The 15570-nt window shown below is 36.5% G+C and overlaps 2 protein-coding genes across 4 annotated transcripts in view; one reads left to right on the forward strand and one right to left on the reverse strand.

The window, feature by feature from the left end:
• Nucleotides 1-2288: 2288 nt before the first annotated feature.
• LOC124168936 (ubiquitin domain-containing protein UBFD1-like) lies at nt 2289-10878 on the reverse strand. 2 transcript variants are annotated; one of them, XM_046547349.1, is made up of 6 exons: nt 10790-10878; nt 10231-10485; nt 9844-9995; nt 9110-9235; nt 5396-5584; nt 2289-4327 (listed from the first exon to the last, which is right to left on the reverse strand). In XM_046547349.1, exons 1-6 carry the CDS (start codon nt 10800-10802, stop codon nt 4217-4219), a joined length of 846 nt encoding a protein of 281 aa, XP_046403305.1. In that variant the 5' UTR covers nt 10803-10878; the 3' UTR covers nt 2289-4216. The 2 variants fall into 2 exon arrangements, with proteins under 2 accessions (XP_046403305.1, XP_046403304.1); XM_046547348.1 differs by lacking the exon at nt 10790-10878 and adding an exon at nt 10658-10715.
• A 68-nt stretch (nt 10879-10946) lies between these two features.
• LOC124168937 overlaps nt 10947-15570 on the forward strand; it is a 92986-nt gene continuing 88362 nt past the window's right edge. For both annotated transcript variants that reach the window (XM_046547351.1, XM_046547350.1), the window contains exon 1: nt 10947-11014. The gene's annotated coding sequence lies outside the window, so the exon portion shown is untranslated. The remainder of the gene's footprint in view (nt 11015-15570) is intronic.

Genomic DNA, 15570 nt, shown 5'->3' on the forward strand with positions numbered 1-15570 from the left:
TAGCCAACTCAATTGAATCTCTCTAGGTAGCTGTTAAATATATTTTTATGTTATTTCATTTAAGAGATGGAATCTGTCATCTTTTCTTTGGGAACTTGTGCTGTAGAATCACTTCATGTGGTCTGCATTGTACTTTTTAGTTTTATTTTAGTGATGAAATTTTGAGCATAAATCATGAATTCAGTATATACATATTCAGTCATGAAGGAGTTTTAAGTGACTATAACTTAATATTCCCTCCTAGTCAAAGCAATTTCAGTCATGATATATATATAGGGTGAAGAAAAGGTAGTATTTTTTAATTGCCTTACTATCCTCTTGAAGCTAATAACCATTTGTGTTTCTGGTCTGATGTGTACATTATTAATAGCATTTATTCTAAGTATTTATTGTACCTGTTGATCTGTTTTTTTTGTTTTCTTTCCATGGTGTAAGACTGTTTTCTCTCCATGGTTGGTGCACTATTTAATTGCATTTGCTCACTTTTTTCTGATGGGAGTAGAAGTATATTCAGATGTACCTGTAGATATTCAAACTCTTGGCTTCCAGTAATGAGGCCTAAATGTCTTAGTGGCCCATTGTGAAAATAATAAATGCTCTAAAGATATTTATTTGCCTGCATGAAGTTGCGTGCAGGAAGAAGAATATAAGAGTTTTAGATTTTTATTAAGAGTCACTTATGTCTTCTTATTAAGTGCTTCCACCATAAAAACACATGATTGAGGTGTCTTGCCATTTTGAGTAAATTACATGTACCAATACTACATAGTTGATTGACCCTGTGGCTATCTTCTCAGTATGCAGGGCACATATGCATTCATAATGTGTCTTCTTTTGAACATATTTTATCCATGTTTTTATGTAATAAACATTGGACTGTATTGAGATGAATTTGATTTTTTTACTCCTGCCTGGTATTTTATCTTTGATTGTCCGTAACAGTGGCATAACTAGCAATATGATTAGGGGGGATGGGGAGGCCTCAGGGGCAAACATTTTCCCTTAGCCTGGGGGATCTGGGGAAAATTTTTGAAAAATGACATGCCAGGAAATACATTTAACATCATTTCGGAGCTTAAAATTTGGTTTTCACTCTTAATTCCGAGGGAAATCATCACAAGAGGGAAAACACTAGTATGTATACTGCTAAATTCTCTGTGGCTTTGAGGGGGACCTATCCACCTCATCCCCCTGATAGTTACACCACTGGTCTTTAGATATAGTGACTACACCACACCTAGGCTGAAACAACCCCCAGAATTGTGGGGGTGGCAAACTCTTGATTTTGGGGGGGGCAAAGGCCCTTGCCCCCGTAGATCATAGAAATGGGAAGTAAAATTCTTTCCGAACAAGGGTGGAGGGGATTTTCATCTTGGGGACATGGATGCTACGCACTTGGCATTGATTGCTTGAACAATTGAGAATATAGATCTTTAAGAGCGACAGGGAAAACGTCATCTTGGAGCCTCAATATATTTCCTGCTCCAATAGAAGTGAGAAGAAGAGAGAGATTTTGTGTAATTGATAGCAATCTATTGGGCAATATAGATAATATTTCCCGTATTCATGTGTGGGAATTCAATTTTCCCCCAAACCACAAATGTCTTTAACAAATGCCATGCATAATTTTGTTTGAGCATTTCCTTTTTAAATGTAAATGGCTGATTTCCTAACATCCCATGCCACATGCCTTTTTATGCAGCTTGTAGGATAGTATGTAGATACCTGTCCTGAGATAAAGAAAAACACATGCAGCACTGTCTGGCAGAATGAAATTTGAGTAATCATCCCCTTTCTAGAGGTGACTCACCTCTTCCTTGAGCTAGATGTGTTGAAATATTGATTATGATGAACTGTGGAATGCCAAGTACCACTTGAGAAGCAGTTTAAGTTGTCATTATTAAAACATGACCTCTTGCAGGGGTTGATTAAAAACACACTATTTAGATCCATTGCAACTTGAATATTAAAAAATATGTCAAGGAGGGAGAAGTTTTTGCCTACCTGGTGAATTTGTATATTTTAATGCTAATTGATGGAATAAATTGGCTTCATTGCCAACAGTAAACTGAGCAACATTTATGCTGGATATCTATTCCCATTTTTTATGAAATGGGAATTAACACAAATCACTGAATAGATGAAATACCCAGATTATGTATTAATACACAACTATTTTTCTATGTTCTTATCTACTACTCATTGCAATTGGGGCTCCTAATCAGGTGTTCAACCGCCACTACCTTATCCTCAACTGGATAGATATTTCTAATAATAAGTGTTGGATAAACGTTTTCATAAAGTTCTTCTTTTCTTTATTCAAACATGAGCTAAGTGAAAATGAAACATACAAATCAGCGCAACACATTTATGTGGCTCTTCTACAAAAGCTCAGTCTTCAGTTTGAAATATCGTAGTAAGTACATGTAAATTGTCACAAATGATGGTATCAGAGATTAAATAGCTTAGAAGTGACTACTCTCTTGAAAACTAATGATGCCAAGGTACGAACATACGCACACATTCAAAGGAATGCTTCTACAACAGACTGAGCTACATTAATTTCGAAAACAGAGAAAGGCATTTGGTGATTAGATAAGTTTCACGGAAATATCTCATCCTAAGAACATACAAAAATTTGGCTCAGTTCCACTGCAAAGGCACAGCCATTACAAAGGTCATCGTTAGGCATTCGTAAATGCTATTTACTTCTATTCTCTTAAGTTCCAGAATTTGTGCGGAAACTGGAGTAAAAACAACCAAACAGAAAGAGATTCTTTCTCATCTAAAAGGTAAGTCACAAAATGAGCTGGTATCACATACATGTCACATTTAGAGAGAATAGTTTTGAAGGAATTTCTACATGATATTAATATACAATTAAGATGAACTGCAATCACGCAAAAAGCACAGCAATACTTAAACAGATGGCACATTACTTTGGTTTTGTTTGGTGGAAGTGGTGTCTAACATTGAGCAAATTCCATCAGCACTGAGGCATTAAAGGACTGATAATAATTTACAATTACTGAGCACATCTTCAACCACTAGCATCACAAGGGAACTAACTCCCTCCCCTAAGTTGCTCTAGAGAGAGAATATATATTATGATGTTTTTTTTACCTTGTTCGCACAGAAATTTTGCAAAAAAGATCTAAGATAAGCTCTTAATAATGAAGACTCGTTGAACGAGTGAAAATTGCCTTAGTCAACTCACTTCATCAACAGTCACAGTTATTACAATGTGTTTCACTCATTAATATCGCTTTAACACCACTTAATCAATCACTTTTAGTCGAGGGTTGACAAAATCCTTGAAAACCTTTCGTAGGGGAAATCTAGAGATTATTACAGCCAAGACACCTTTTAAACAGCATTTATATACAAAACAAATAATAAAGCATCACACAAAAAGTGACAAATGATAAACAATCTCAATTAAACAATATCAGGGATATTTTCAAACTATTCAAGTGGAAAGATAATACATTAAACAGAATCAGAATATAAAAGAATTTAACATCTTAGCATTGGCCCAGCAGATCCTTTTCATCACTTATTGTCGTCATTTTTCGACAAGTTTCACACATGTTTCATGGCAAATCTCACATCAATTTGATAAAAAAAGGGCTAGGCAGATAATTACTATGACAAATTGTTTTTAAAGTAAAAATTATGCTGCTTAAATAAATACAGCACAAATGTATCATAAAAAATTTACGAAAAAGTAGTGGCAAGAATTTATCACTACAAATTTAATGATTGCTTTCAGAATGAAAAATAATGGATAGTTCTTCTCCATCAAAGCATAAGAGAATTTTTCACAGGCTTCATTCGGCGACATGGGGCTGCATATTCTTTCACCTTTACAAACCAGCATATATACCACACCAAATCCATTAAAATTTTCCTCGTTATACTGTATGCATAATTTTTTCAAAAATAACAAATTTTTCCACCCTTCTTGTCACTGGATGGCACAATCTTCTCTTTATTCCATAAGAACAGCCATAACTAAATCATCACCACTTGAAAATCACTGCAGTTTCAATGAACCACCCACGATAAAGAATTTATAACTGCCATTGGCATCACAAAGAGCTTGCATTCATCCATCGTTAGATGTCTATAGTTCAAAAGAGAGGCCATAATTGTTTCTCATCTTGAATCATGCATTCTTGCACAGTCGGCCGTAGGGATATGATATGGGAAAGAATCAAAAATACTGCCATTTCCCAAGGATGGCATCTTTTATAGAGTCAATGTACTGCGCTGGAACCCAATACACCCAGTAACGAGATGCTTCGGTTGGACCTAACTGGAGTGCCTGAAAAGAGGAAAAGAGACACTTTAATATATCTTAATGACTTTTACGGAATGAATACCATAAAATTAGGATGAGTTGGTTTGTTCCTAGCTTCCACCTAGGGATGAGTCGATTCCAATTGTCCATTCCATCGATTCTCTGGCATGGAATCGGAATCGATCACCTGAAGTCGATTCTGATTCCAGCAAGATAAATATTTTGAAAATATACTACAAGCTTGGGGCATTAAGGCTGCCACACACTTGATCTATTGTGCACAGCAAATTATTCAGCTAACAATTTATGTCTGAAACAATTGAAGAATATGTAATATTATTAATGCTGAGGATATATGTATTACTATGATATTAATTCTCTATTTTTAATAAAAATACTTTTTGGACCACTTAATTGTCTTAGTAATTTTATTCCATTCAATTCTTAAATACAGCAATGCTACTGACATTTCAATAGCCCACCTCTCTTAGTATGAATAAGAATCGAAGGAATCTGATTCGAGAATCTATTTGAAAGAATCAGAATCAATAAATATGTTCTATCGATCTAATCAGTAATACTATGCATCTGAACTGTAGCACCTTATTCTAAATTATGAGAAAATAAACAAAATTACAGCCTAATTCATTGAAAATGTGTGCAACGCTTTTTGCATGCCTGTAGCTGTTTTTGACGAATTGCACAGCTTTCCTTTGTATTCTATTAATTTCGTGGATTAATTCATTCTGCACCAGATCCTATTAGCTAGCTATATATTCAAAGTGTAGCCAGAAAAGAAATTGCACCTCTTTTATATTTTCCTCCAAAAACCTCCCCACAACACACTTGATAATTCCTAGCATCTTCAGGGCTCAGACACTAACATTCCTAATACTACTCCTAATAATGGTTTAGGAGCAACAGAAACTCAGTAAATTTAAAGTGAAGCCAATAAACCAAGCTAACTTGATATTTGACAATTAAATGAATGGCATAGGTTTTAAAGAGAGCCTCTTTGCACCAGTTTTGTTACATGGGTAAATATGTATACACCCTTAAAGCTCAATACTCTAGCCTCAATGATGTACTTACCATTATATGATACTCTTCGTGATCATGGATGGCTTCCGACACAACACCCTTGATGGAACTCATTGGCAACTTATCCGTGCGCTCTTTGGTACCAATCCAAACCTGGTCTAATTCCAACTTGAAAGTCAAACGTACTTTTCCTCCGCTTTTGTTAAGCATACCTGATATGGGGAAGGGTGGCAATGGTTCCTGAAAAGAAGAATACCAAACCAGAACTTTACCATGACAATAGAGTTTGAATATGGAGAAATGAAATTGATAGTCAGGTCAGCACATTGCGAGTACATACTCAAGCCAGGAATTTTGAGAGACACTATTTTACCTTTTACCATCAAATACTGTACCTCCCAAAACTTTAGGGAAAGGGGTTAGGTCTGAACCTCTTTCACTTCATAAATTCCCAAGTAGCACAAAGTTTCACTGCATATAAGGTCAACAAGAGAAAAATCTCTGAATCATTTATCTTATGGAATGCTTACCATTACTCCAGGAACAGTAAATTTGGTTTCGCTAGCTGTGACCAGCGTCACTTTGATGATTGCATTCCCTATAGGTAATCTCAATCCTTTCCCTTCCGCACCTATCCCTATAGGCAACAGCGAGCTCTTTATCATTACTTATTCCTTCCCTATGTCCTCCCATCTCCTGGTTGTCCCAGAATAGAATTCTTGGACTTGTGAGCCGGGCCCCAGAAGTCCATCCCCATGGGTGCACCCTGGGTTTCCATTATCTTTGCATATTATCTCAAATAGGATACAATAAGTCCTCTCCATACGAATATTAGACTTACGAACTTTCGGAGGTAGGAACATTCAAGAAGTTGAAGCGTGCCCAAAATTTCAAATTTGGCACCTTTGAGGTTGGGCAACACTATGAGGTGTGGCATAGTAGAACTTGCTTCTTGGCGCAGGCCAAACGAAGTATCAATTAAACCACAGTGGAGTCAGGAACTGTTCATTGTTTTGCCCATTCTTCCTTCCCATAGACAGTGAAAAATTTTTGTCTCCAGCCACATGGCATGCACAATGATCAGTTGTTTATCACTATTGTGAGTTAACACAAACTTGCAATGTCGTGTTGCATTATACAGGATAACTACACTTTTTGTTGCATTTCCTAGGTTTTTCAACTTATGAAGAAATTCAACAAACAAACAAGATCTCGGAACGCATCTTGTTCGTATTTTGAGGACTTACTGTAATCTAAACTTCCTGAAAAACCTACCAAGCCAGTTTTGATTGACCATTGTACATTTTGCAAACTTGCTTATCGTGTTTTTTCATGTAAAAACCTCTCAAAGGCAGCAAAGAAAGAGAGAAGGAAAGTTACAAGTCTGAACCACATAGGGACCATTATTGCTTACAAATTGATGCTTATACGTAGTTCGAAAACTTTTGAGGGCCATGAAAGCACCATGAAAATACACTATTTTGTTGTTTTTTATATAAGTTCACAGGAATTATTAAAGCAAGAGCTTTCAACGATAGCAACCACTCACCTAAACTCATTTGCTACTGCTTTTTCCAAATATTTCATCGCACTATCCACCATCTTAATACTTTAAAATACTTTTAGCATTACATTCTTCAGGTCATGGCCTCTGACATTAATAAACAACCTTCTATTTTTTATAAATTGACTCACACATAGGATAAATCTTGTAAATGATACCTCTGCCATTGAAACCTAAGTAGGAAGTAACTTTTTTAAGAGTTGAACATACTACAATAATTTTTTGTCACGCCCGAGACTACAATTAAAAAAACCTTCAACTATTGACTTAATGAAGTCAACAGAGGATGGTGCAAACCTTTAACAGTGAAAAGGATAGGAAAAGGAATGGTATAGTACGTGGAGAAGGCAAACCACAGGTTTGGTCATTTGCACCGAGGGAAGGATAGGGATAGAAGAGTGGAAAGATATCCCGCTTTGGCATCAGCCCATTATTAACGTAAGGGGTCAAAGTGACCCATCCATGGATGGAGAGCTGAACTCGAGTTGTTCTCCACATAGTACTCAAGGAAGGATTGGATAACCTCGGAAAAAAATCTACCACCAACGGGATTTAAACCTGAGCCCATAGAGACCGAAGCCAGCTATGTCATCACCACACCAACCCGATCCCCCTCGTGAAAAGGCATGCGATCTCAATGAATGGTAATATCTTTGAGACGATGAAGTCAGACCACAGTTAGAAAACAATCAATACTAGTATTCCTGAAAAGGAATGCAACAATTATAATTTGATTCCTAATAAAGACCAATAAAAGTTTTTAACTCTTCATTTACAGGGCTAATTTAAGGGTAGGACTAGGCAAAGAAAAAATTAAGCATTGGATGAAAATAAAGGAGTAAAACTTTGTCAGGTTCACTATTATATGATATGCACACGACATAGTTACATCTTCAGTCAACTGAAGATGTAACTGCGTGACGAAACCCGGATTGTGTCCATATTAATATAATAGTGAACCTGACAAAGTTTTACTCCTTCATTTCCAATATGGAGAGGTTTCACAAAGTCAAGCTAGAAGTTATCAGTTATATGTATATTGAATGAAAAAATAGTGGTGGTAAAGCATACACCTAACTAGTCATAGAAGACAGATGACAACAATGCTGTTAACTTAAAGAAAGTAAAATTAAAGCCTAGTCTGTTTTCCCATTAAATAATTTCTGCTGAAAGCATTGCCTTCAATACATATTTTACACTACTTTGAACAGTAGTCCACTCTACATTAGTTTTGGACATTTATGGGAATTAAGCAATTAAAATTTCTATTAGATGCTTTAATTTTTCTAATCCAAGATAGCTTTCTGAAATAACTAACATAAAGATCGTAATTACAACATATAGCAAAACATAGATATTCCACATGCTCACACCAAAAGGTAAATTTATACATCAGTTGTTTAGGTTAGCAGATAGTTTAAAGATAAAATAATTTTGTGACATAAAAAATATACAGTATAATTTCTGTAATCAGGCACTGTGATAATCCGACATGTCCAGTAATCTGGTGTGCAGGGCTGGCAACCTCCCTTCAACAAATATAATTACGTCAGTTTTAAATAAAAAAATTTCAATACAAAGTATTTTTTCAATTATTTTGTATGTAGCAGTTTATCAGATCATAATTAGCATCAAGTTTTGGTTGTGTGTCATTAATTGACCATGATTGTCATTGTAAATTGTTTAATCTATCCTGACTCACACCCTAAGCATTGTGTAGAGTTGGCATTACCACATGTATTTAATAGCAAAATTATACCTTAACCCTAGGGCTGAGGGAGTCCACAATTTTAGCAGCCCGCCAGTGCAGAAGAGACCCCCTGTGCAGGAGGCACCCACTACCAAAACCACTGGTCTGGTAGAATCAAGTCCCTTAGCAATCCTTATGGCAAGGGAAAGAAAGAGTCCAAGTGCAACATATCCAGGTAGCAATAAAAATTTTGGGTAAATGCTGCAGTCAACGTATAACGTGCAAAACGTATAAAAACGTTCCCGTACTCTAAGGGTTAAAAAGGTTTTCTGTGCACAGTATTCACTTCCCGTGTGTTTCCAATAAACCGGCTATGCCATGCCTGCATATGTGTCGGATTACCAAGATCGCACTATATTTTAAATAACCCAATAAATACATTATAATCTTACCAAGTTCATAGATGCTACCTCAAATCAACTCAATGTAATTTTAAATAAGCATTGCATACCTTAGCATCGCGTATTCCTGGCATTGCATCCTCGGGCACACCTTTGTCTAAGACTTTCCTATGCATTTTTTGTTTGCTGAAGGGCTCTTTACCACCATTTGCTTCACTCGCCTCATCTTGCAGGTCCTGAATGTTAAGTATAGCAATATCCTCAGGGGTCAACATTTGATTCAATATCTAAATTATAAAAAATACTGAAAATCACACTATGATGTCATCTGTTCAGTGCAACCATGGGTAAAAATTCTAACATCATGATATGCTATATAAAAATAATGAACCCAACAAATAAGTTGGAAGAATCAAATAGGGAATAAAAGAGGATTATTATAAACAAATACTATTTAAAGCGGTTAGGGAACTACTACGCCTCACACTAAAAAGATACAATTGAAAGCACCTCTCTTTAAAAGTAGTAACAAAAAAGCTCACTTCCACCCAGGAATAAAATATGAGAAAATAAAGAAATTTGAGATAGGAGCTCGCTTTCAACGGGAGATAAGGTCTTTATAATAAATGTGACACATTTATAAATTACAAAATAACACATTTTTGGGGGTATTGGCACTTTTATCGTTACACAAACTACTCTCGGTTGGATTCAACACAATGTCAAATATGTACGAAATGGGGCTGAAGTTTTTGAAAAACGATCATAAGGAAAAAGAAAAAAATCACCATCTGAACAAGAAATGAACTTAGTAAAACTAAAAAATAGTCTCTAAATTTAGCACCTGAAGAGTTGGTGTAGAAACTGCCAGGACATCATCAAGCTTACTTCCAACTACCATAATCTTTGCGCCGGAAGTTACGCCTAATTCTCTGAGAGTCTGGCCATCCTTTGCGAGACCTTTAAACATCACTTTCTGCATTAAAGGCGGAACTCCTGCAAACATATCATAAATGTTAAGCACTGAATAAGATGGTGACACTTTTAAGTGGCAATTACTAACAAGGAAAGAATCACAGGAATGAGAATGACAAAACATGTATGCCAACGATTGCAAACATACAAATTACAGGTACGGACACCGAAAAGTTTGCGGCCGGCAGAGTCAAAAACTTTCGCGGAGCAGCTTATATTTCGAGGCAGAAATATTGGCACATAAAGTGGCACTTACCTATGATATCCCGCAAGTGAAATTTAAGTTCCGACACAGAGTTATCCAGAGGGAAGGTGACATCATACTTCTTCTTGGTAAAAATTACTTTGAAGTCCACATTCTCAACAACTTTAGGGGGAGACTCTTCCTCGGCCTTTTTATCGCCATTTTCCTGATCCTCTGTTTTGGTTTCTGGTTGTTTGTCATTTTCTGACGTATTTTGTGAGTTATTTTCCACCACTGGGGTTTGCTGCTTCTCGTCCATTTCAACGGCTGTAAATGGATTCACACAATTTTGACATAATAGCAGATTAATTTGAAGTGACATTACTGAATTGAGGTATTAAAATACAGCAACTACTCGAACAACAAACAAAAATTTTGTTGAGCAGTGTAGACGATTTGAGAAAATGACTTGCAATTTTCGTGGCCCATTAAGACCTACCAAAGGCAGAAAATTTAATAGGAATAGAGAGACTACTGAACATGAAATAAATTTTACAATTTCATAAATTTTCGAGCTATTTCCATCAAAACTGCTAAAATTGCAAACACACAATAACACAACCATACGTACCAACAGAATCCATATTGGTTGCTTCGACTCAATCTCGAAAAGAAGTTGCGATTATTGAATTCGATTCGAAAATTCTCGATATTGCGACCCTTTCGATTATTCTAATTAGTTGGTAAGGGAGTTTCAAAAGTCTCCGAAGTGCCGTCTAATGAATTTCATAGAAGTAACCGAGTGTATTATATTTCTGAAAAATAATCAATGTGTGAATTGAGTTTTGGAAAAAAAGTAAGTATCAAATCAATCCTTCTTCTTTGCATTTGATTCTCGTGTATCTAAATAATTCGGGATGGTGTGCTGAACACGTCTAAGTAAAATGAATCATTGTTTATTGTAATGTTTTAAATGAGGATGGCAAAGGGCCTTCGTTTGATTTAACGTCTTTTTTACACCCAGTAATCAATGATATCAATGTGTAGTTTTGTCGTATCCCGTATAGATAAATAAGTAACATTAAAACAGTTGTAGCCATATCACCCAATGTCAGCTTGAGATTTTTAGTAATTCAACGTCTATAAAATGGTCGGAAATTAATAATAATAGCCCAAGTCATCACCGTTAAAGGTTTGCAGGTGGATTCCGGAGGTTCCTCTGGACCGTTATCGTTCGACTCCATTTTAGATTTTACGTGAAATAGTTAATGGATTAAATGCAAGCCAATTTATGCAGCTATTGTCTTAGATAAATTTTAAATTAAATTTAAGCAACTTTGTCCGTTAATTGGTCACCTTAATAATTAGTATTCTTGGTAATCGCAGTTCAGGAATCTTGTCATTTGACTTACAGGTGCCTATGATTTGAATTCAAAATTGCCTTTCTGGAAATCTTTCTCTCCTTGAATGCTGGGAAGTCATTGCTTCATTTTTATCAGATATTTAACCAAATTATATTTCAGTTTTAAAGGTATCTTATGTGCAGTTAGGTGTTCCGTGATTGTTGTAAGCCCTCAAAGAGTCTGACGTATGACGACATTGCAAGTGTTCATCAGCAATATTTTGTGCAATTCGTATTCTACCCGATGGCGTAATTGATTTTTTTTTGTGATTAACAATTAACACTCACTGTTACCCTCCTTTTATTTTGATCGACTTGTTGAATATTAAGATGTGTATTGTACAATCATTATGTACACTCATTGTAGAATGCAGCTAATTTTGATAAAAATATGTGTGGTTTTAGCTTTGTAATATCCCGAGGTGTTGTGGACCCAAGTATCTTCTTAAGCCAGTATTTAAGTCTTCCAGATGAACCTTTGCTGTAATTTACGATTAAATGTTTTCTTGGTGAATAATATTTAGGAATTCCTCTTGAGCTCTCCATTTTATCAAGAAATTCTTGGCAGAAATTAAGCCAATAACTTCGTTTATTTAAAGGCCAATGAATAGATATCATGGGGTCAGGTCATCTGGCTTTCCTGGTGACTTTTTGGTAGAGTGAGCAGATAGGGTATTCATATATGTAAAAGAGGCACCCTCAATTTCAGCTGAGATTTCAGGGAGAAAATAATGCACCTCCTGCACAATTTTAAATGGCACTCGATTTTGGGGATGAGTGAGTACATGGGTGATACTCTCTCTAACTCTACTATATATATCATCACAAGTGGTTTACAAGAGAACTGGGATAGTGTTTTAGATCCCCTACATCAATGCACTCAAGAAAAATTGCAAACGGTTACATTGAATTCATTTGTGAGAAATTCAACCCTATGGCTTATGAATGCAAGTATGAAAAATACGAGGAAGTATTAGGAAAAGTGGGAGAAAATAGAAGTCTTCTAAAAACCTTAAGCATAAGACGGGACAACTTGGTTGGCCACATTGTGAGACATGATGGCCTGATGAAAACAATAGTGGTAGGGCGAGGGACGGCCCAGAATGAATTATATAGAACAGGTTATTAACCTGTCAGTGCCCAAAGTTTTTTTAAATATAATATATATGAGCTCAACACAATAAAAACTGGCTGAGTAATAGAGGAAACCTTCTACTAAGTATGTGCACTGAACTGTATGCTAAATTTCACATAATATATGCATTGCAGGAGTATTTGCTCGGCACTACACTGGGTGCCTTATGGCATCCGTGGGCGTTGAGGGGGTAAAATAGAAGAAATACTTCACTATGAAAAGGCTAGGGATAGGAGAGAGGAATGGAGAGCTTCATCAAACCTATCTTAGGATTGTTGACTATTGATGATGATCCATAGAACTTATTTTTTTACCAGTCCTCAGAGTTTCTTTACTTCTCATTTTGCTCACTACTCTTCTTAGATTGAACGGGATTCACCATAATCCATATCTTGTACTGCTTAAGATCGCATGTAATGCGAATACATTAGAATCTCAGTGTGTGTGAAAATTCCACAGAAAAAAATCATTTGCCTTGACCTGAATTTATGCTGCATCACCCAATTTCTGGCCCCTCTGTGGAAATGTATGGCAAATGATTTTTTTCTCTCTATAATTTTCGCAAAACTTGCGGATTGTGTGAGACTCCATAAAGTTTTCACTGGAGCTGGTCCCAGAATACTTAAATTAAAATATCGAAGCATATAATCAATTCTATCTTGAATTTTGAAGTTTTCTTTACAATCATCGCTAAGGTATAAAAATTAGCATACATATTCAATGAAAAAATAGCATTTGATGAATGAGTGTCTTTGCTAGGGTCAACTTTGAATTTTTTTTCATTGAACTCTATTCTAACTTTTATCTGCAGTGTAAATAATGTAAGCTATTGGATATACATTTCTCTGCATCAATATTAAGAATGGAAAAATGGATGCTGACAGTGGGGTAGCCAGGAATTTAATGGCCCTCTATTTTATGCCTTGTATATATTTATGTATGCATGTATACCTGACGATTTCTATGTTGCATAATGTAACCAACAGAAATAAAATTATATTATTATTATTATAATAGGGGGGGGGATTTTTTGAAAAACAGAGTATTACGTAGATGGTTTTGAACTAATTTTAACACTTTTCATGATTGAAAGAACTTCATTTGTCATAGAAATCTGTTGAAATATCATGATTTTTCAATATTTTATTTTCCATTAAGAAGGACAGTTAGTGTGTTCTCATAATAGGGTGATTTCCTATTATTTTTTTATTGCCTAAATCAAAAGATTATTACTCCTGGAGTACGTATTTCACACTTTTAGATTTTTAAATGACGATATCTATTTTTTGCGATTAAATGAAAAGTGAAAATTTTCAAGCGCGCAAAAATGCGACGGCTAAGTATGAATGCCGGGAAAACTCCGTGTGACGTTGTTCTGGTTCCCGCTGCCACAAGTGAGGTGACCTTGGGGCGAGGCTTTGAGCGCTGATACAACGCAGGATGCTAGCAGGTAGCGCTTGGCTTGAATAAGGATTATTAATACCTTATCAAACGAAGAAAACTTTCCGACATTAGCCAGTTTTAATAGGTGATTATTAAGACATGTTTCCCTGAGCTCTGTGCCTCATGCATGCATTGGTACCCTCAGACGATGTAAAACTCCTATCTACTCGTATAGAAACTAGGTCCCTGTGATGTCACGTGGAGTGGCATCGCATGGGTGCCAATCTGGCCTTTTTCAAATGAGGATAAAATTGACCCTTGCCATCTGTTTAAACCGGTATTTCTAAAACCAAGTAATTTGTATGTTTTGAATACACTTATGGTGGGTAACGAATCGCAATCAATGCCTTTCGTTTTCTTTGATGAAGGAAACCACCCTATTGGGGCGAGGGGATGGGGAGGAGGGGGGGTCAGGATCATCTCTCCCCTCACTGTGCCACTGGATGCTGATTGGCAACTAATGTTATTGTACAGGTTTGCAATGATCATTAAGCTAATGCTGCCATTTGAACTAGACAGTAGAAAGAAAATAATTTATTGAGCAATAATTCTAATGTAGTTCGGCTGTAAAGCTGTTAAAAAACGTTGTAGCATCTTCTGTTGCTGATTTTATGGGTGCTCATGGGATTTGAACAGCCCTGATTCGTGAAGTTCTTCATGGCCTAAGTTTGCCGCAGCATAGTCAACACCAAGACAATTTAATTTACCATAGAAATGGCATGCATGCAGTTGCACAAATTACTGAGACCACAAGCTTGGGGAGCAGATTACAAAACACACCTCAGCTCTGATAGTGGAACCAATCTTGCAGTACTTTTTGCGGCATGAATTGGTGTGCCTTCTTCCATCTAGCAATTTGATCCAAGGATTTTTCTTCCTCATAGGAAAATGCACAGAAATCGCTGGCACATTAATTGCGTATGCTTGGTTTCGCTAATAGTAGAACCCGCCCACCTTTGTGACAGTGCGGGATTCCTCGTCCCTTCCCTTCCTTCCCTATCCCCTCCCAGGAGGTGTCGTCGTGCTCCTATCGCGGCGGTGCCTCCTTCCTTGTTCCTTCCCGTCCTTCCCCTTCTGGGTGCAGAGGAGAAAAGCTCGCGCTTACAGTCCCTGCCCCAGGATTTTAACCTTGCGAGCCCGCCCTGGAGTCTCGTTTCCACTGTGCCTTCGTCCATGCTGATGGTCTTTATTGAGCAAATTGTGCATATATGTCTGAAAATTGAGCTTTAATTATTTTCAAGCCCAAAAAATAATGACAATGCATTCCTGACTGTGAAAATTTTGGGGGGTTCGTACGGTCATTACTTTGAAAAGACTGACTGTGGGCACTTAAGTGAGAATCAGTTATTGGTGTGTCAGATGTGCGCAGGTCTACTTGAGAGTAATTTTCAATATCCCTTGTTTTAGAAATGGTGTAGTTATTTTATTACTT

This window comes from Ischnura elegans, chromosome 12 (genome assembly GCF_921293095.1).
Source record: "Ischnura elegans chromosome 12, ioIscEleg1.1, whole genome shotgun sequence".
NCBI lineage: Eukaryota > Metazoa > Arthropoda > Insecta > Odonata > Coenagrionidae > Ischnura > Ischnura elegans.

Coding starts and splice junctions, on each gene's coding strand:
- LOC124168936 (XM_046547348.1), bottom strand. CDS start 10,700: ATGTTCAGTAGTCTCTCTATTCCTATTAAATTTTCTGCCTTTG. Junction 9,996..10,230: donor TCACTTGCGGGATATCATAG/GTAAGTGCCACT, acceptor ATATGTTTGCAG/GAGTTCCGCCTTTAATGCAG. Junction 4,328..5,395: donor ACGAAGAGTATCATATAATG/GTAAGTACATCA, acceptor TCCTCTTTTCAG/GCACTCCAGTTAGGTCCAAC.